Genomic DNA, 20,440 nt, shown 5'->3' on the forward strand with positions numbered 1-20,440 from the left:
CAGATACTTGAGGGCTCTGTATCTATTCACCTGGTAGCCAACATACATGTACTCCACTGTAGCTCAGAGCAGAGCATAAACACTGCCTTTAGACATTATGTTTGAAATATGTTAGTTTTACACCACCACAGTCCTTTTAAGTAAATGTAAACTAGAGTAGGGAATTTAAAGAGATTAGATTTCTAAAATAGATTTCTAAAGTGTATTTTCAAGAATAAATTATTTCTTACTGTTGTATGGATAAAGTGATTCAAAATGAAAACAAACTACACAACTAAAACAAGTATGCAAAACCTTTTATTTATAACAGATCAACATTTTGACATGAAAGGAAGCCACTTTCGATTTCTCAGGAATGCCTAGAACCCAACAGTTCAAAAGACTACTCAACGACTCTACTATAGGTAAAAGAAACAAATGGCTTTGCCCAAGGCAAATTTATAAACTTCATGAGCTTTCACTGTGTGGGAAAGCTAGCTTTTCCAGAGACGTGAATGTAATCCAAGTGGAGTAAATCAATTTATACAACAAATGTGAGAGTCACGTATATGTAAGGCCTCACATTGACCCCTTAAGCCAGTCACCCCATTCCATAGGCAGCACTCTGTGTCACTGTGTAGACAATCAGCCAATTCCAGTGAGACTGTCCATCGCCATAAGACCATATAAATAAAACACATCAATGGGAACAGCAACTGAGTTTAAGGGACTAGGTGGTGAGTATCCAATAATAACTTAACCAACCTCACTTTCACTTTAGAAGGGAAAAAGGAACGAACCCCCAAATGTCTGAAACTTCTTAGTACTTCTCAGACAGGATGAAGAAGTAAACTGCAAAGTTTAAATAATCAGAAAACATCCTAAAATGTGTTACAGGAAGTGGGTGTTAAATTTCAGACTTAAATTATATTTTGTTGTGTATTTCAACTTGGGGATAAATAATTAGTAGCTTTTCTCAGTACATTTATATTTGAGCATTTAAGTCTAGTACACATGTTGTGAAATTCACCCTGGCTGCTCCTCACCGTGCTCAAGTGTTGTTTTTCCTCAGGGAATTCCATCATGTACATCTAAGTGTTGAGAGGCTAAACAGCACTTACAGGACTTTCAAGAGAGGTGTAAAATGTTGTAAGACTCATCATTATCTACTTACTGTAAGGTCAGCCATTCAAATTCACCACAGCAGCCTCAAATACTGTGTGAGGGGAATGCATGTAATTCCTATAGAACACAAACTCAAGTCCAAAAGGCACAGAGTAATGCTGGTGGCTCTTTCTAGTCAGTTAAGAAATAATAAAAAGTCTGCATTATTCTTTCATAATTTAAATACTTAAGTAATCTCCACTTTTATTACTTTATAACAATGACTTCAAATTTACATTATTTTAAGTACCATTGTAATAGCTTAGAGTATAATACAGATTTGTGAATATCCCATCCAAAAATAAAAATTAAAAAAACAAAACCAAACAACCCCTCTTCACTATACATATATATATTATATATAAAAGTTATTCTCAAAAATAAGAACATAGACTAGGGACTTGGTACAGATCATTAAATCAAGTTTCCATTACCACAGTTATAATTCCCAAACCAACAGACACACAGCAATAATTGAAAGCAGTGCAAATATCTTTGGAGGTTAGGATAAAATTATAACAGAACATAAAGTCAGGAAATAAAAAGATAAGCACTTCAAGTACAAGGAGCAGTCTACTGAGGCCCATCTTAGTGTTCACCCGGCTGCCCTCCCACCTCTACTTCTTCCTCTGAAACACATTGGCCAGCATGGCACCTGATGTTGTCAACTGGCCCATTTTGTTCAAAAACTTGGTCTTTGTGTCTTCACTCACTAAACTTGCAGCAATTGACATTGAGCTAGAAAAGAAAATGTAAAATGAACGTAAAGCATTAAAATTTTAAGACATAGCACATGTGTGAAGGTCAGAGGACAACCTGTGCTTCCTTCCTTCCACCATGTGGGTCACCAGGCATGGTGGTAGGTACCTTACCCTACTGAGCCATCTTGGGGATGTCCAGTTTTCATTTGTTAGTGACATTATCATTACATCACACAAAGGTAAGGAAGACTTGTGATTATCTTAGATTTGTTCTTTTACATGAAAAGCAGCAGCAGCAGCAGCTAAGACCACACATGGACCAGGGTAGAATCTAGACTTTGCTTTCTAGGCGTGAGGCCTTGAGGAAGTTGTTTATCTGTACAATGGGGTCATGCTTCAGGGGGTGACTGGGACTACACAAGTGCAAAGTGCTTAGTGTATAGTGTAAGGCACTCCACAAACAATGTCAGTAGTTTAATGGTTAGCCTTTTGTCTGCATGCTTTATTCCTCAGGAGCAATCATGCTCCCTACCCACGGCACATCTCTTATTGGTCTGGGAATTACTAATTTGGCTAGGCAGGACGAGCGGAAAGCCTCTGCTACCTTGGAGCTAGAATTGTAAGAATGCATCACTACATTCAAAACCAAAAACCAAAAACCAAACAAAAAAACCCCAAAAACCCAACAACAACCACAACGAGAAACCTAAACCAAACCAAAGCAAACCTCCAAACCAGTTCTGGGGACTGAAGTTAGCCTGTAAAGCTAGCTGGCATGGTGAGCAGCTTACTGACTGAGCTACCCTCCTAGCCTTGTGTAGTTCTTTGAACTCAATCACTTCAATTCTTACAGCAAGTCTGCAACATAGATATTACTTATTTCTCAAATGAGTAAATTAAATCACAGTGAGGCTTGCACTGTGCCCATAACAATCCTATTTCTTTTGGGGGGTGTATGTGTTCTGAGTAGCTAGTTATACTAATTTTAATGAATAGATTTCAAACCCATTTCTTCTTCTCCCAGTGGCCTAGTATGCAGGCAGTAAATACAATCTGAATGACTGCTAAGATTGCTTATTTACCACACTGCTTAACAGGAAGAGAACCTTGATCAGGCAATGTTTCAGTGCCCTGACAAACGTCCTGCAGTAGACAGGAAGCCCAGCTTACTGCCTTGTGGTTTTGATCAAGATGCTTTAGACCTTACTTTAGATTCATCTTCCTTATCTATAGAACAGAGCTTGCAGTTTCTACTGTAAAATGTTCTGAGGATTAAATAAGGAAACATGTGTGAACAACTCAAGGGCAATGTGTGGCAAGTGACAAGTCCTCAACTTGCCTAATTTTAGAATTATTTTATGTTTTAAATGGACAGGTGGTGTACACTGGCAATCCCAACACATAGGAGGCCGAACCATGGATGAAACACTGGAGTGTGTGGGGAAACTCTTTTCAGCTAGGAGGTTAAGAAAACTCCCCAATTCTTTACAGAGGCAGAGCCTTACATGTGTCCTGGCTTTGGGAGGAGAGGAGATCTGTGTGTGCATGTGCACATGCTTATTTGTATGTAGGAGAACAAGACTGCCTGGATGGAACATTTCTATAGTCAGCCTGAAAGGAGATGTGTTTTAACTTTATTAACTATTAGTTGCTCAAAAGCTTATTTCTTCATTGAAAATAACAGTATATGTTCAATATTATTACTGCTACAGATCTGCATTCATATTCTAACTTGAATCCTAATTGACTCTTAGAATTCTAATAAGCTTTGCTAAGACACTCCTAAGTTTGAAAACTCCTATCAGAAACTTCTAGAACTATTTATTTGACTGGTAAGGCTCCATCCAGTAGCACAATTCTGGCAATGTCTCTGGAAGCCTTTAAACATAAAATTCCTAGGCTTGGGACTGGAAAAATGATTCAGCAAGAAAGACCTCTGTCATCAATACTGACCACCCAAGTTCAATCCTCAGAACTCACATGGTAGAAACTTGTCTCCTGCAAGTTGTCCTTGAATCTTCATGTGTGACATTGCATAATTGTGCCTGTCAGAACACACACACACACACACACACACACACACACACACACACACACACACACACACACACACACACACACACACACACACACACAGACACAGGCATGCATACATATTCTCCCTCAAAGTTATTTAGGGAGAATCAGAATATTTAGAGGGAAGGTATAAAGCATTGACTAGAGATCTGAATCTTTAAAAAGTCACCATTTCTCATTTTGGTTTTTATGATATTCAATACTTGAGAAAAGCTGACCTGAATAATTTTCTTTTACTTATTGTTTGTGTTTTTTTTTGAGACAGGGGTTTACTCTGTAGCTCTGCCTGTTCTGGAATTCCTTATGCATACCATTGGCCTTGAACTCACAAAGATCTGCCTGCTTCTGCTGCGATTAAGGATGTGTGCCACCACACCTGGCTTGAACAATTTTCTTGTCTTCCGAAGAAGTGATTACAAAGTAATACAAACCATCATAGCCATAGACAACAAGTTTAGAAAGAGAGATTGAGGTAATAAGAAGCCTTAGAAAAGAATAAACGTCTTACCCGGGAGGCTCTTGGACAGTCTTGTTTTCTACTTTTTGTTCACATTCTTTTATCATGGAACTTAAAATAACCTGGTTAGAAAAGTCACTTACTTTAGTGAGATAAAGTTAACATTATCCAATACTATAAACCACAGTCTACACGAGTATAAGAAGCTGAAGAGCATGAGGTGTAGGGACCCTGTGAGAGCTGGGCCGAGACTCTGACATGCAGTAGGCTTATGTGCCAAGAGTGTGACAGTCAGGAGCAGGCACAGCTGCTGGGGCGGAACAGAACTGTAGAGTTAGCCACAAGGGATAGGCAAGGAAAGCAGTAGACAAAGTAGAAGTGAACATTCTACAGACATTTCCACATTAAATTCTCCTCGTATCAAGTGAAGGAGAGTGTGAGAGTTTCAGAGGTTCAATGTCATAATCTAGTCTCATCCAGGGAGAAGAGAGTGTATGAAGACAGAGGCTAAACCCACAAACCTGGTGCTGCTAGTCAGGCACTCACCTCATGTTCTGGAGAGAGATGCTCCATGTCAGTCCGTAAACATCTGAGGCCAGGTAAAAAGTGATTTACCATTAAATCCTCTGAAATGACTGAGGAAAGATAGTTAAGAAAAAGGGGTAAAAAAAAAAAAACCCTAAAAACAAAACAAAACAAAGAGAAACCAACCAACCAACCAAAAACCTTAGCCAACAGAGAAGACATCATATAGAAAAAAGGCTTTTTAGACAGTGCTTAGGCGCAGCAAACGTGCATGTGTCAGAGTTCCTTCACAGATGGCACCTCTGTAGGGAAAGTTGATGCCAATATCATCTAAGTGTATTCTCACACTTCTATTTATTTTGGTATTATCTGTTACTCTAACATTCTATAACAATTAAATAGTATATAAATAAAATAATGATGACAAACATTCCATTTTGTAATCCAATGTTAAATTAAGTAAATTCTAAATGTGAAAGGTAAGAAAACATTTCCAATAAGGTAGGAAAAAAGGCTCAGCTGATTAAGGGCTTCTGCACAAGCATGGGACCTGAGCCTGAACCTCAAAATGTAGTGTAATGGTGTGCCTGCAATCTTGGCACCAGAGAGGGAGAGACAGGAGGAAACGTGGGAGAGACAATGTTTTCAAAATAAGGTGGACAGTTCCTGAGGAACAACACCTGATTTGACCTCTGGCCTTCACATGTCGAGCACATACACTTACACACACAGAAATATTTTCATGACAGCTAAGTTGAAAGCTATGTAAAAACTGACAAAGGCAAGTTGCTTATAACATCACTACTTATTTGCTATATGTCAGACAATTGCAAAAGATTGGAAGCTTGTAAAAATGTAGAAAGAGATTGTATTTTACTGTCATATTGTTTTTGGATTCTCCTTAAAAATCCACTATGCAATATGGATGTGGTTTATCTAAGGATGATGCTCCTATCACCTGCAGGTCCTCATATACCTGACAGCATAGCCAATGACAACACACTTGTATAGTTTAGGTTGAAATAACTTGTCTATGGGATATACGTTGTCTTTAGTTTGTTTCTTAAAATAGTATTTTGTGTATGGATTTTTTTCTTTTGTCGGAATATATCTGTGTGTACCACTTGTGTATCTGGTGTCTAGAGAAGCCAGAAAGGAACTTGAGTCACAAATGGTTGTGAGCCGCCATGCAGGTGCTAGGACTTGAACACAGATGGTCTGCAAGAGCAGCCAGTGATCTAAACCATGCTATTTCTCCAGTCATAGGAATTTTTTTTGTTTTGACATGTGCTAAGGTGACTTTCTATTGGTCCAGAATGAATCAGACAACAGAGTACATTCAATTTACTTTAGGTCCTAGCTATCTTTGAGTTTAAATAGTCGATTAGCTCCACATTCAAAAGAATCAGAAAGCAGGCACATTTATCAAGAAAATAATTCATCTTATTCACATGAATTTAGGTATATTTTTATTACATTACACCATGTTCAAGTGAAGAAAGAAGAGAGTTCCTTTATGAAACTGGCTTAATTTAAAAAAAAAAAAACTTACAATGAACTTCATTTAAAAAAAAAGGGATGTAATATATTACTACTTCCTTGAAAATGTCACAATGCTCATAAACAAGGCTCCTATAATGAATAGTTATTAAAAATGTAGATGGGGCCTGCACGAGGGCTCAGTATGAAAAGCACGTGTTATACAGTGAGCCTGTGGAGACCTGAGCTCCATCGCAACAGAAAGGTGGGAACTGACTCTGGACAGTCGCCTTCTGACCTCCACATGTGCATCTGCTGTGCCATCGTGTACACGCCTGCATTTGCACACACAATTTAAATATGTACATGATACAGAGGGCTGCAGCTTAATCACTGTATAACTTGTTTTCTAGATACTGGGAAAGTACCTTCAAGATGTAAGCAGGTGACCTTTGGATCAGTAGAAAGTGAAATACTGAAATACAGGCGAGGAGGCTCAAGATGGCCATACTTACAGAAAATAGGGAAGTTATTCTTTCTACTCACTTGTTGGGCCTATCTTTTCCTCATAAAACTCAAACTTTCAAGGACTGGAAATGTGCATATCCTTCAGTCCTGTGCGATATCAAAACTGACTCTACCGTAGTGGTAAATGATGCCAAGAAGGCAGAGATCCCTAAGACATGCTCTTGCATTTTGGATATCTCTGTAAAAAAGTTTATCAACAAAACCTGTGTCTATCCCTTAAATACACAGTATGTGACCTTCCTTCTCCATAACTCCCTTTAAAATACTTGCCACCTGACACTAACCCCTGGCCTCCATACACACCAACTTGCATTCATTCATCTTTCCCAGCCACGTACCTTGTCACACTTTCTCATCACCCCTAAGCCATCTATTGTCTAGCTTAAACAGTTTTAAGGTCCTTCAAGCATGTTATGACATTTTGATTGTTATTAGGCCTAATGTTACCTGTAACTTTCCTATGTTGGTTCTGAAAGGAAGCTATTGTTCTAATCAGCTTTGGAACAGATCTGGCAATGAGACTTTATTAGTGACCATACTCTTGATGCAAGTAAAGTTGGAGTAATGCACAACAGACCCAGTGCTTGACTGAGTAGGGGCTATTCTAAAAGGCTCTTCTCTCTCTTGTCCTGGCACAGGACCTTTTATTTATTTATCCCAGCATAGTTGATATATACTTAAATTCTTGATACTTTCTCTGTATAAATTTCTATGTTCATCAGAAACTATAGCTTTTCTTATTTAGTAATTTTGTTTTACACAGTTAAAGTTGTCCTGGTACTTTTCCCTTTCATTGAGGCACATTCCTTTATAAACTCATTAGCTAATTAGATTACGTGAGTTTTTGCTTAACTTCTAACGAGTCCTTTCACAGTTGAGTTACTAATTTTTACAGTGTCAACTCTCTCTCACCAGTGTTCTGTCATTTCTTCATAGAAGATTCCTCCTTGCCAACTCACAACAGGAGTTCCTCATCTGCTTCCTCTATCTTCTTCTCTAAGTTAAAAGTCCAGCAAGATGAATCAGGAGTGACAGTGACTTCTGCTTTTAGTGGAACAAAGCTTATAAAGGACATGGACTTTAGTTATCAAACTAAAACGTTAGACTTCTGCTTCCTGTATAATCTACATTATGAGAAGCATGGCGTTCATGTAAGCAGACCATTTGTAATCAAGCAGTGGGCCCTGCTTCCTGAGTTTTAACAGTCCTACAGACTGAACAAAAGCAGCCCTCTGTGGTTACACTCCAGTTACGAAAAAATTCCAGCACTAATGAGTGTCTGTGGCACTCTAGAACCTTTTTATCTTATTTCTAATGACCTGTTCTGTCTGGTGAGGACTGTGACAACTCAGAACCATGTATTCTGAGACTCTTCTGACACTTGCTTTCCTCTACGAGTCACTAGGAAGTTTAATTTCAATCTCTTTCTCTGTCTCTGAAGATAATTCTAATTACACGCCTAGCACGTGCTCCTGTGGTTCTATTGAGAATTCAGCTTTCCACTCTTCTCAATCCCTTACTTCCTTTTCCTGAACTCTCCTGTCTTTTACTGAGAGTCAGAGCCTAGAGTTCACTCAGCCCATCTTCATTTCCTTCCTAGTTTTACCTTACTAAACATAGTCTAGAAAGAACGTTCAAGAGGACAGTCAAAGCTCTTTGTTCCAGTTCAGTCTTGCTTTTAACTATGGAAAGCAGAAGTTGTCACTACAGTCCTAAAGTCTTGGTTTAATCATTTATAACCTTTGGTTGATATGGAATTCCTAGTATTTCACCGGCTAAGTTAAACATCCATTGAACAATCTGATACCAGAACATGAAAGCCTAGATGTATTCTGCCCTGTATCTATTGTTCACTGCATAGTAAAGCTCAGGGTAGGCCGCTTGCTGGGGCTTGCTTTATCACTTTTATAAAGCATAAACAGAGGACTAAAGCTACCTTTAAAAATTACAGATGGGTAGAGTAAAAGACATGTGGCAAAGTTGAACCAAAGCTTCAGCTTTGCAGCTGGGTTGGTTTTCCGGGGTTTACTGAGTTATATAGAGTGAGTTACATCAGCAAATACAGTTCAGCACAGCAAGGATACAACAACAGGACAGTGCACTGTAGGCTTCAAAAAGATGGGTTGCAATGTCCAGTCTTTTGGAATCCACAATTTGTAAGTTGTTCACCAAGGCTAATTTATGTAAATGTGGTATAACAACTGAAAGAAAAGAAATTGTTAAGTGTTATCACAATCATATATATACAACCCTCATACTTTACAGTGCATAATTATACTCTTTCTTATAAGGCAAGAGTATGTTTTCTAAGTAAGCGATTTGTCAGTTCAGGTTATAACACTATAGCTACTGTCCAGTTTTGAGGACAGGTGATTCATCTTACCCCTCAATCTTCCACTTGGAAAAAATGATAAATAAATGAGCCAAGACACAAAGCAGTGGTAATCTTTTCATAAGGAAACTTATGTCTAGGAACACAGTGTAACACATATAACCTGGGTGGGAATAACTCTAAAACTCATCTTCAATGGGGAAGAAATATAAGATACAGCACCTAGAAAGTCTTTTATTCAAGTCTTATTAGGCAAAGATTTGAAACAGCAAATAAAATAAAGATAAATACATGGAATTTAAATTTAGAGTTTAGGATACTTTCAAAGAAGGTCTTGAGGCAGATATAACAGCCAAAGCCAGGAGATTTACTTATTTATCTAAATGCATTTGGACCGCCAGTAAATGTAGAAAAAGAGAAAGACTGAAACTTGCACTGTAATCCCAGGGCTTGGGAGGTTGAGGCAAGAGACTGTCATTAGTTCAGGGATGGTAGGTAGAGTATGGAAACCAAGAAAGCCAACTCCAACCAAAGCAGATTTACACGAGCTTAGAAAGCCTCCAATCCATGATGGTACATTCCTAGTGGCCCTTCTGAGCAGCTGACAGTAAAGAACTACAGAGTGCTCCAGATCAAAGAACTAATGTCTAAGATAGAAGTAAGGGACTGTAGCAATGGCTCTGTGGTCTAGAGAACTTAGTGCTTCATGTGCACAGGACTGGGGTTTGGCTCCTAGCGCCCACATGGTGGGTCACAATACTCTTTAATTCTACTTCCAGGGAATCTGATATCCCTACACTCTCACTCCAAAACAAAATTTCAAATAGATGCAAGACCTAAAGGTCTAATGGAAAATTGGGAAATAATACAGGCTAATGAGAGAATTAATGTTAGTTAAGGAATAGAGTGAGAAGTAATCTAATCATTCCAACTTTTCCACTCTTTCTCTAAATACCCAATATTTAGAGAAATTACCTATAATACCTATAATTACCTATAATTTACCTATAAATTACCTATAAATATGGATCATTAACAATATAGTATTCTTTCTGATATGGGCTTGATTTCACTGTAAGTCCTATTTATAGATTTGACAATCAATTCCTCAAGGTAAAGCCTGTTGAACAGAAAAGTAATCCAAAGCAAGGGAACGTGGGACAGGTAGGGGGAGGGGGTGGTAAAAGAATCAAATTTCTTTTTTCCCTAAAAATGTTTAAAGAGCTATCAGAGGGGGCTGGAGAGATGGCTCAGAGGTTAAAAGCACTATCTGCTCTTCCAGAGGTCCTGAGTTCAATTCTCAGCAACCACATGGTGGCTCACAATCATCTGTAATGAGATCTGGTGCCCTCTTCTGGTGTATCTGAAGACAGCTACAGTATATAATAAATGAATAAATCTTTAATAAAAAACAAGAGCTATCAGAGACAACAGTTAACTAGATCTATTCAACTAAAGTTTTCCTTAAATTTACCTTTAACTGTTCTTTTAGGGATTTCAGGAGAAAATCTTTGTTTTCTATTATTATATAATTTTTTACATATTTAATAGACAGGCACTATTGCATGAATAAAACTATCACATATTAGGTCTACTTTTTAAGGTTCTTAAAAATTCTAAAAAGAGACATTGAAATACAGATAGTGTTTGCTCTGAGGAATAACTGTAGGCCTAGAATTACAAAGAACAAAGCCTCCATGGATCTATGAAAAGAACCAACTCCACATCATGCTCATGGCAATCCAGATGGTTTCATCCTCTAAATCTCCCTTGTGGGTATATGTAAACTGGTCACATAATGCTCTACTGGCAACTAAACTCAACAACATGGTATAAGCCAGAGACCCATTATTACCTAGCATATTCCTTAATCTAGGAGCTAGGGGTTATGCTCTCCCTCGAAGGAGCTACTATCTCAATGATGCCAACCCACCTGCAGAGTTCTGCCTGGACCTCATGTAAATGTGGTGCTGGAACGCTGGGACCATCCATGCTCCTAACTAGAAGAGCAATCTTTTCCTGCTGTTTGTCTGACCAATGATAAGTATATTCACTAATGAGCAGAGACTCTCATGATTGTATTAGTAAGTGCCATGTCCTCAACAAACCTTTCCGACACTCTAGTCCAAAGAACTTAATATATTTTGTCAATTATTCTGGTCTTAAAACTGATAAAAAAAAATCAGCCTGGCTATATAATAAACAGTCTGTTAAGAATTTACTTTTTCAGTAGAAACCATACTGACTTAAGTGGCCAAACCTAGGATCTTCTAGAAAAGAGTCAAATTCCTAAAAATAATAGGACCATAAAGTATCACAGTGATAACAAACATGTTTTTAGAGTGTATAACAAACATGCTTTTTTTTTTTTTTGGATACCAAACATGCTTGTGTGGATTTGATGCCACCCAAGAAACTGTTATAAAGGATGAGGGCCACTTGTAAAAGAGACAAAGGAGAAACTTGAGAAAATGAGTTAGCATATCATATGTAGATCTAAACACTGAAAATTAAAAGAAAATAGTGTATCAGCATGGCGGCATGCCAAGAGGGCTAAGTAAGAATGACCAGTGACTAGAAGCACAAAAGCATCCTTAAAATTTTGACTAAGAAAGTCTCTTAAGCAATTACAGGCAGAGAGCTACTCCGTGCTTCATAGCTGGTATTTAGAGACACAACAGGAACACATTCCAGGATAGTTCTTACAGCACGGGAATCAAAGAGCAGCAAGGCTCTGACACTCAGGCAAGCTCCTGGCTGGGATGAACAATGCAGAACTGGTAGAAAGGTGACTTACATTCATCTCGGAACCGGGGTTCTGCATTAGGCCCAACTCTGCCAAATGTTCTGATGACCTCTGTATGCAAAGAGTGCTGGTCTTGGTACTGAGGGTCTTCCAGGAAAGAAGCCAACTGCATTTTCACTCTTTCTAGCAACTTAAAATCAGAAATAGGATATTAAAAGCAGAGTAGGCTGTTAGGGTGAAAATAAGCAGATTAAAAATGGCCTACGGTAGTGGATTCACACTGCAAAACCATTATAGTGAAATTTTATTATCCAGAAAAGATCTCACTTTCTGTTTGTGCAGTAATTCTTAATTTAGATTAACAAGCAAACACACCTGACCAAAAAATTTAAAACAAATGGGAAAAAAAAGGGAAAAGTTGGTTTTTGCTTTTGTATCTAAGTTTTAAGTCTCAAATCACAGTGTAGGTAACAGCTATCCACCCCTGAAAGCAGTGAGTCATGGCTGACTTAAATCTTACTCATATTTCCCTAAAAGACATTGTATTTTTAGGATTTAAGACCATGTTGAAATTCTGGCAAGACTGCAAGCGTTGCAGAACGATGTGCTCTTTTTTTCTGTTGCTTTGTCAGTGAAATATGTAGAGAGCAAAAAAGGGGCAAAATATTCTTTCTATAACTAAAACTTAGTTTTTGTTGTTAAGACTCTTTACAAAAATGAAGTTTCACTGAATTTCTTATTTTGGTGAATAACATGTCCACAGATCACTTAATTTCTAATACACAAGATTTTTTTCATTTTGATTAAATATATGCTGAGTATGACAAAAACCCAAAAACCCTCTGAAACTCATCTTGGTGTTTAAGAATTTTTATTTTATGTGTATGAGTGTTTTGTATGTATGTATGTATTATAATGTGTGCGCCTGTTGCCTGGAGAGGCCAGAAGAGGGCATCTTATTTCCCTGAAACTGGAGTTACGGGTGGGTCCTTTGCTAGAGCAGCAAATACTCTTAACCCCTGAAGCACCTCTCTAGCACCTTGGGAAATGTGTTATATGTAATGCTGCAGTTAGGCATAGAGCATAAAAACCTTGAAGTGAAACCACGGTTTCAGAATCAAGATAATCTTTACAGAGAAAAACTTGCTAAACACCTGAAGCAGGGCAGTCAGGGTTTACAGTGGTATAAGCCACAAGATCTACATAACAGATTAGAGGATTTTGATTTTAATAGGAAGCATCTATGACAGTGTTTAGGATACAGGTCTCCCCTCTACTTCATCTGTAAAAGGGAGATAGCTTTGTTTTCCTAATATTTTATGTTAAAATATTCTTCAAACTAGCAATAAAACATATACACTGGGCATGATGGTGCACATCATTAATCACAGCACTTGGCAGGAAGAAGCAGTCAGATTTCTGTGAATTCAAGGTCAATCTGGCCTACATAGGGAATACCAACCAGTCATGGCTATTATATAGTAAGATTTTATCTAAAAATGGAGGGAAAAAAATGTATGTAGGTTGGTTTATATCCAGCTAGACTAAAGCTAATTTTTTAATTGAAAAGTCTAACACAGAAATAGAACAGTCTTAAACTATGGTACTTTTAAATATCTGGTGAGTAATTAATTAAGGAAGGCCATAAAGTTATGATGCTCCCTGACTCCTCCTTCGGGGATGTCATCAGAAATCTGCCATTACCACTGGCACAGAGTTTAAACAAATGTCTATTTCCTACCTCTCTCTGAATAACCGTTTCCATAATAGTGCCAAATGCTGGAATTGTAGCAATCCTGACAGAGCTGTTAGAAATCAAAAAGGAAAGAAACTGAGACTTCCCTGAAAGACAATACAATCATCAATAACATATGTATCAAAATAAGCACAAGGTAGAAATCCCACATTAGTCTCTAGCAATGACAGTTAAACTTTTAAAGAGCAGACCGAGAAGAATGCTCAATAAGACAGGCAGGATAACTCAGGGTCACAGTCTGTGAACTCACAATTCAGGATCACCGGACAAGGTAACAAGGGCCGGAGCAACCCGCTTGTCAACTAATGCTTCACTCATGCCTCGAAGAGTCAGCTGTAAACCAGTCAACATGCAATAAAAAATGGTTTGGTAAACTGGAATGAGAACTGGGTTAGCTGTGACTGAGGATGGGCAGGCAGACTCACTGGCCTTTTTCTTGCTTTAGTCATCCACATGAGACATTAAAATGTTAAGCCTTTGGTTCATGCCACTACACTCACTGGTAATAACCTGTTAGTGAGATTAGCAGAGCATCCTTTCTTGGCTTGAAGAAATAGTCCATCAGCATGTTTCGGTTTTGAAAGGGTTTATTGATTATTTATGCTAATATTTTTTCTCTATTATATGGCCTCTAAGTTAGGCTTATTTTGAGATTGACTTAAAAACAACCTCAACAATGTACTAAGAGCAACACGATGTTTGAAGTTTGAACTCAAATAGGCATATAGCCCAATGTCACTATTTCCAAGTGACTGTTAACAGCATGATGGTTATTTCTCAACAAGCACATTTGGAAAGGAATGCTGGCCATGGAAGGCAGGGACAACACTTACATTTCGGGGTCACTGGAGAGAGTAATGAGAGCAGGAACAACCCTCTGAGCTACCAGAGTCTCATTCACCCCCTTCACCAACAGCTGATTGGTCAGCACAGGGGGTATTCACAGGTGGTGCATGGAAAGCAAACAGTGTGCCACGGGAAGGAGAGAGGAACAACCAAGAGAAAGAGAGAAAACACAAAAGCAAAACCAAAATTAGAAGCTAAGCGAATACTGCTACTAGAGTGCTTACCAAGGCATAGAAGGCTTAGGAGGAAAGAAAGCTTAAATTGCCTAGCAGTCCACAAAGAGGCTTGTCACCAACTGGATGGCAGTTTGTACTTTAGGTCAAAGACTATATTTAATTTTCATCTTCAATTAAAATGCAATGTAAGGAGAATTTCCTGTTTTTTTCTTTTGGGTTTTATTGAATAGGGTCTCACTATGTAGCTCCTGCTGTCCTGGAACTCACAGAGGTCCACTTGCCTCTGCCTCTCTCTTGTTGAGATTAAAAGTATGCAACACTACACTCGGCTCTTAAAGAAAAAAACTAAAATGGAGACACATCCTAAAAATCAACTGAGTAGGCTTTTATAATGATCAATAAAATACAAATAGGCATTTTTGAAAGCAAACTTAAATGGCTTGTAGCCATCACTATACTGCTTCTGACTGTTCTACAGTGAGGGCATTAAAGACTACGTAGTAAAATTCCCAACCTGTCCACATACAACCTTATCATCTGAGTTACAGACATATACCACAGCAGTATGTTCTGGAGTGTTCAACCTGGACGTTAACTGTGGGTTCAAATTCCAACTCTCTCCCACTATTAGTCATGCAGCCTTAGATACATTACAGAATCTCAAGACTAGTTTACTCATCTGAAAATGCTGAATTCTCACCTAACTCAAATGGCGAGTGTACTATTAATTAAGAGCTATTGCACATGACAAAGGGTATGCATATAATATGAATTAAGTTATAATGATTACTCAATAATATATGATTTGGAATTTTTATAAAAAGAAGTCATTTAATTACATTTGTTAGTTTAACTCTGAATAGGTCTTTTTCTTATAATTTTCTAAAAGCTTACATAAAATTTAAAGTACATATAATGAACTGAATCAATCTTTAACAGTCAAAATACTTTGGTTAGTAAATGATGCTAATTTTTGTAAAACAAGAGAGTAGTAGGGCATACATTTTGGTTTTATAAAGATTACTGAAGTCACTCCCCCCAGATTCAGAATGTAAGCATGTCTAACTACTAAATCCTAACCAATATGTTCATTAGTTGTAGCTTTCACAGAGAATCAAAGCTACCATGGACTTTCAGTATCAACATCATGTGCTAGCACTCCTCTTACGAAGTCTGAGAAGCTTAGCTAACATTATGTGAAGATACTTACTTCTGCAGTAATTCACTACCACTTATCAACCCATTCATTCCAGAATTGATTTCAGCATTATGAAACAATTTATTTATTAAAGGCCTACATTAATTAGGCAGAAGTAAAATGGTAAAAGATATTTTGTTATTATATGAGTGATATCAAGTTCAGGTAGGAAGAAAAAGAACAAGGAGTTCAAATTCTTTGCATCATAAGATGGCTTAAGTTTGAATCAGCAAGGACTATCTTGATGCCTGGTACCTTGATTTTATCATTTCAAAGTGGGTAATTTAGAGGACAAGTTAATTTCTCACCGCTCTAGGATCCTTAAGGTAATTTAAAAAAGCTAGATAGTCAATAAATTTAAGAGTTATCAATTACTAGCTATCTTATATACTGTACCTTTTGCTTTTTATGTCTGATGAGACAAATACAAAACATTAGCAAAGTTTTTAGCAGATGAAAATCTCAGACGTGCATTGTTAAGGGTTGTAGAGTTGAAAGCAGAACCAGACAATAGACTGATTAATAGTCATGTGATGTCTTTTTTTCTGTAACTTGTCACTCTAGATGATCACTTAACATGAAAGTTACTGAGTTCCCTCACAAAAGAATTATATTCATTTTCTTCTTCAAAAAGTAAGACATGGTGTCTTGTTTAGCACCAGGAACAACATAATCCCACTGGGTTTCTCCATGCCCTGGTATCTAAAAAAGAAAGCTGAGTTTGTGTTAAATTTTAGCAAGTATTTCAAATTAAGTTCCTAGTATATCCATTTTTCACTTCTGTTATTTAATCCTGTTACTTTACTTTTGAGGTAAGCTCCAAGGTAGTCCTGGCTGGCCTTGAACTCCACGCATCAGAGGATGACATAAACTTCTGCTCTACCTGCCTGAGTTCTGCAGCACCATATAATCTATGTGCTCCTGAGATGGAGCATCATGGAACCCTGGGCATCTGAGGCATCATTCAAGGCAGACACACATGCAAAGCCAAACGTGAAATGGGGCAAGCTATGTTTATTTATTTGTAGTACTTCATATATACATACATACTTTTTAGAAACTAGCAGTCAAGAAAAAGAAGCAAGTTTTTAGGCCTTAGAGTAAAATTGCATTTAGAATGTATTGATGACAGCTTTTGAAAGGACACATTTTTCTTTTCAAAGGAATAAAGAAAGCCATCTTTATGGTAATACACTTTCTTTTGAGCACACTGAGTAATTAAAGTTACTTATCCAATAAGGAATTTGTACTGAAAAAAACCATCAAAATTGCTCTGGCATTGACTTCAACAAATAATTTTGACTATAGATCTTAAAAACAAAATAGGACAAAACTTTGAACTTCCTGGTGAAGAGAATTTTATTCAGGTTTGATCAATCCAGTTACTGAAAATTATAGAAAGCAAGTATTTTTAAATATATCTAATATTCTATTCTTCCAATTGCAGCTTATCTTAAATTGTAGAGAAATTCTTAAATTTAGGAAGATTTTAATTAATTCTCCTCAAAAACATTTTAAGTTCTAACCCCTAAACAAAAAGCTATTTGCTATTGATACCTGGCTGACAGAGGGGGAAAAAAATCAGTTTTCTGCAATGGAGTGTCACTGGGTATATATCAATCATATGGCAGGGCAGACCTCATGTGCAGGAGTAGCTGGTTAAAAACAAAACAGACTCTTTACCATTTTTTGAGTTCTTTTTGCTTTGTTCTATTTTGTTTTGGTGTTTTTCTTGTCCTATAGATTTTCTTCCTTTTCTTTTTTTTTTTTAAGCTTATTTGATTTTCAGTCTTTGTGTTTATTGTCTTTTAAAAAATTGTTTTGAGACAGAAAGAACTTGAAGTTGGATATTAAGGGGTGAGAAACATCTAGAAGGAGCTGGGAAAGGGGAAGAATATTACCAAAGTATAGTGTGAAAAAAATTAAAAAATAGAATCACAGGCACAAAGGGATAATTTTAGTTTATACATTCCTTATACGGTTTTGTGTGAATAGCATGAAGTAGAAAAACAGTGACATGAAAACCAACATTTATAACAGCTCATGTTTGATAGCATTTTAAGGGCTTTACTAACTCACAGATTAGTAATAAAAATCATTTGAGTATGATACTTTCAATCACTATCTTCATTTTGTAGATGAGGAAACTAATGTACTGACAAGTTTAACTCTGTCCTAATAATGAACAAAGTTGGTAGAAGAGATGGAAACTGAACCCAGGTAGCCTGACTCTACGGTAAACCTCAATAGCTTCAAACATAACCAACTGAGGACTCCAGGACCTAAAAATAAGAACATATGTATATGATATAAAGTGCTACCTGATGTGTAAACTGAGAGGCATTCTCAGCTATCATACGTTAGGAAGATAGTAAGTTAATAAAAGCTAGATCCATTACAGACCAATCTCTTGCCTTGTAAGCCTATGGGTAGTCAGTGACTAGGGATCTTATTCTAGATATGATATGTGATGAAATACTGTAACTGCAAATAACTGGAATTTAATCTAATAAAGAATACTACAGCTTAAGCAATACTCTACGTTGTCTCAGCTTGAGTAGTTATTTACTTTAGTCAATAGGAAAGGACAATCAGAAACATTGAATAGGATGCAATTCAAATAAGGTTTAAAGGAGAAATGAAACCAAGAACAACATTTAAAAGAACCAGTAAGGCTAAAAAACATTCTTCCATTTGCCAAAGCTAAAGTCCTGCCCCATCACACAGTACACAACTAGATACTATTCAATGTCACAAATCAATAAATAAATATGTACATATTTATTTACATATACACAATATTTATTTACATATACACAGTATTTGAAACTTAAAAGAAAACGTGTTCTATTCCAAAAGAAATCACAAGTAGAAGCAGAAAAAGAAAAGGTAACATACCTCAAACATCCTAGCAGCAGTACACCTGACAAGTGCAGAAGTATGAACAACACCATACCACAACACAGTTAACAACAGCTCATGATAGGCTGGATTTGCACTGTGGGAGAAAAATGACATTACAATCTAAACCACATGCCTAACTGCTGCATTAAAAAATCACTGTGTGTACACATATGCATATTAATAAAACACTGGCAGAACATACCAATGGATGTAGGTTTATTACAGCACAGCTAAGATCCCACAAAAAGTCACTTAATATATTATGTATAAATAATATTTTGAATTGCACTTCTCTAAGCATCTATAATTGTGACAGAAATTTTAAACAATTTAATAGCATGAAAACTAAAATCACAAAAATAGGAATGGTGGCACAGTCCTTTATACAAAACATAGGAGGTGAAAGTTGAAGGATAGGAAGCTCTGGGCCAGCCTCCACAATGTAGCCAAGGTCTATAAAAGCCCATTGAAATAAACAGAAGACAGTGTTATTAGTGAGTACACATCCTAGTGGCTTTGGCTTATATCGCAGCTGATGGGAATTGCCAGTTCAAGTGCTGCATGACCTAAACTAAAGTCAAGGCCCGCTGGGGTAACGAAGTAAGATTCTGTTCACAACAAATGAAAAAAAGAAAAATTAAAAAGAGGCTCCGTGGGAGAGCATCTGTCTGGCATGTATAAAGGTCTAGATTCAATTTCTTGTACCACAGAGAAAGAATGATTAAGTTATAAGTGCTTCAGTAACCAGGACTTGTGATTAGAGAGACTACACATCATAGGGAACTGAGTAAGGACTCCATGATAGCAGTTTTCAATTGCAGCTCTTTTTTCACTTCTGGAAAACTGAACTTAGTAAGTTAACCTCTAAAACATCAAATAACCCAATCAATCAATTAATTGGGTATAGAAGTAAATAGAGACTTCACAATAGTGGAATCTCTTATATTTTTGGTTGTAAGCCTAGCCTTTAATGGCTGAGCCTCAATAGCAGAATCTCGAATGGCCAAGAAGCACTTAAAGAAATGTTCAAAGTCCTTGGTCATTAGGAAAATGCAAATCTAAATGACTCTGAGATTCCACCTTATATCTATCAGAATGGCTAAGATCAAAAACTCAGGTGACAGCGCAGGTTGGCAAGAATGTGGAGAAAAGAGAAACATTCCTCCATTGCTGGTGGGACTGCAAACTTGTACAACCACTCTGGAAATCAATCTGGAAATAGATCTATCTGAAGACCCAGCTATACCACTCTTGGACATATACTCAAAAGATGCCCCACCATGCAACAGGGACACGTGTTCCTCTCTGTTCATATTTGTGAGAGCCAGAAGCTGGAAACAACCCAGATGTTCCACAACAGAAGAATGGATACAGAAAACGTGGTTCATTTACACAATGGAGTACTACTCAGCTATCAAGAACAAGGACATCATGAGTTTTGCAGGCAAATGGATGGAACTAGAAAATATCCTGAGAGAGGTAACTTAGACCCAAAAGAACTTGCATGGTCACTCACTAATAAGTGGATCTTAGCCAAAAAAAAGTACAGAATACCCAGGATACAATCCACAGA

The 20,440-nt window shown here is 37.3% G+C and overlaps 1 protein-coding gene across 7 annotated transcripts in view; it reads right to left on the reverse strand.

The window, feature by feature from the left end:
• Nucleotides 1-279: 279 nt before the first annotated feature.
• Relch (RAB11 binding and LisH domain, coiled-coil and HEAT repeat containing) overlaps nucleotides 280-20,440 on the reverse strand; it is a 94,633-nt gene continuing 74,472 nt past the window's right edge. For 5 of the 7 annotated variants that reach the window (XM_032914821.1, XM_032914825.1, XM_032914827.1 and 2 more), the window contains 8 exons: nucleotides 18,862-18,961; nucleotides 14,577-14,659; nucleotides 13,729-13,792; nucleotides 12,039-12,177; nucleotides 8,994-9,110; nucleotides 4,924-5,012; nucleotides 4,429-4,499; nucleotides 280-1,881 (listed from right to left, as the gene is read on the reverse strand). In XM_032914821.1, coding sequence (XP_032770712.1) covers nucleotides 1,761-1,881; nucleotides 4,429-4,499; nucleotides 4,924-5,012; nucleotides 8,994-9,110; nucleotides 12,039-12,177; nucleotides 13,729-13,792; nucleotides 14,577-14,659; nucleotides 18,862-18,961 — 784 coding nt within the window. In that variant the 3' untranslated portion in view covers nucleotides 280-1,760. Of the gene's footprint in view, nucleotides 1,882-4,428; nucleotides 4,500-4,923; nucleotides 5,013-8,993; nucleotides 9,111-12,038; nucleotides 12,178-13,728; nucleotides 13,793-13,993; nucleotides 14,077-14,576; nucleotides 14,660-18,861; nucleotides 18,962-20,440 lie in introns of those variants that run through there. The other 2 variants (XM_032914822.1, XM_032914826.1) reach the window with 2 other exon arrangements.

The sequence above is a fragment of the Rattus rattus genome, chromosome 10 (assembly GCF_011064425.1).
Source record: "Rattus rattus isolate New Zealand chromosome 10, Rrattus_CSIRO_v1, whole genome shotgun sequence".
Lineage (NCBI taxonomy): Eukaryota > Metazoa > Chordata > Mammalia > Rodentia > Muridae > Rattus > Rattus rattus.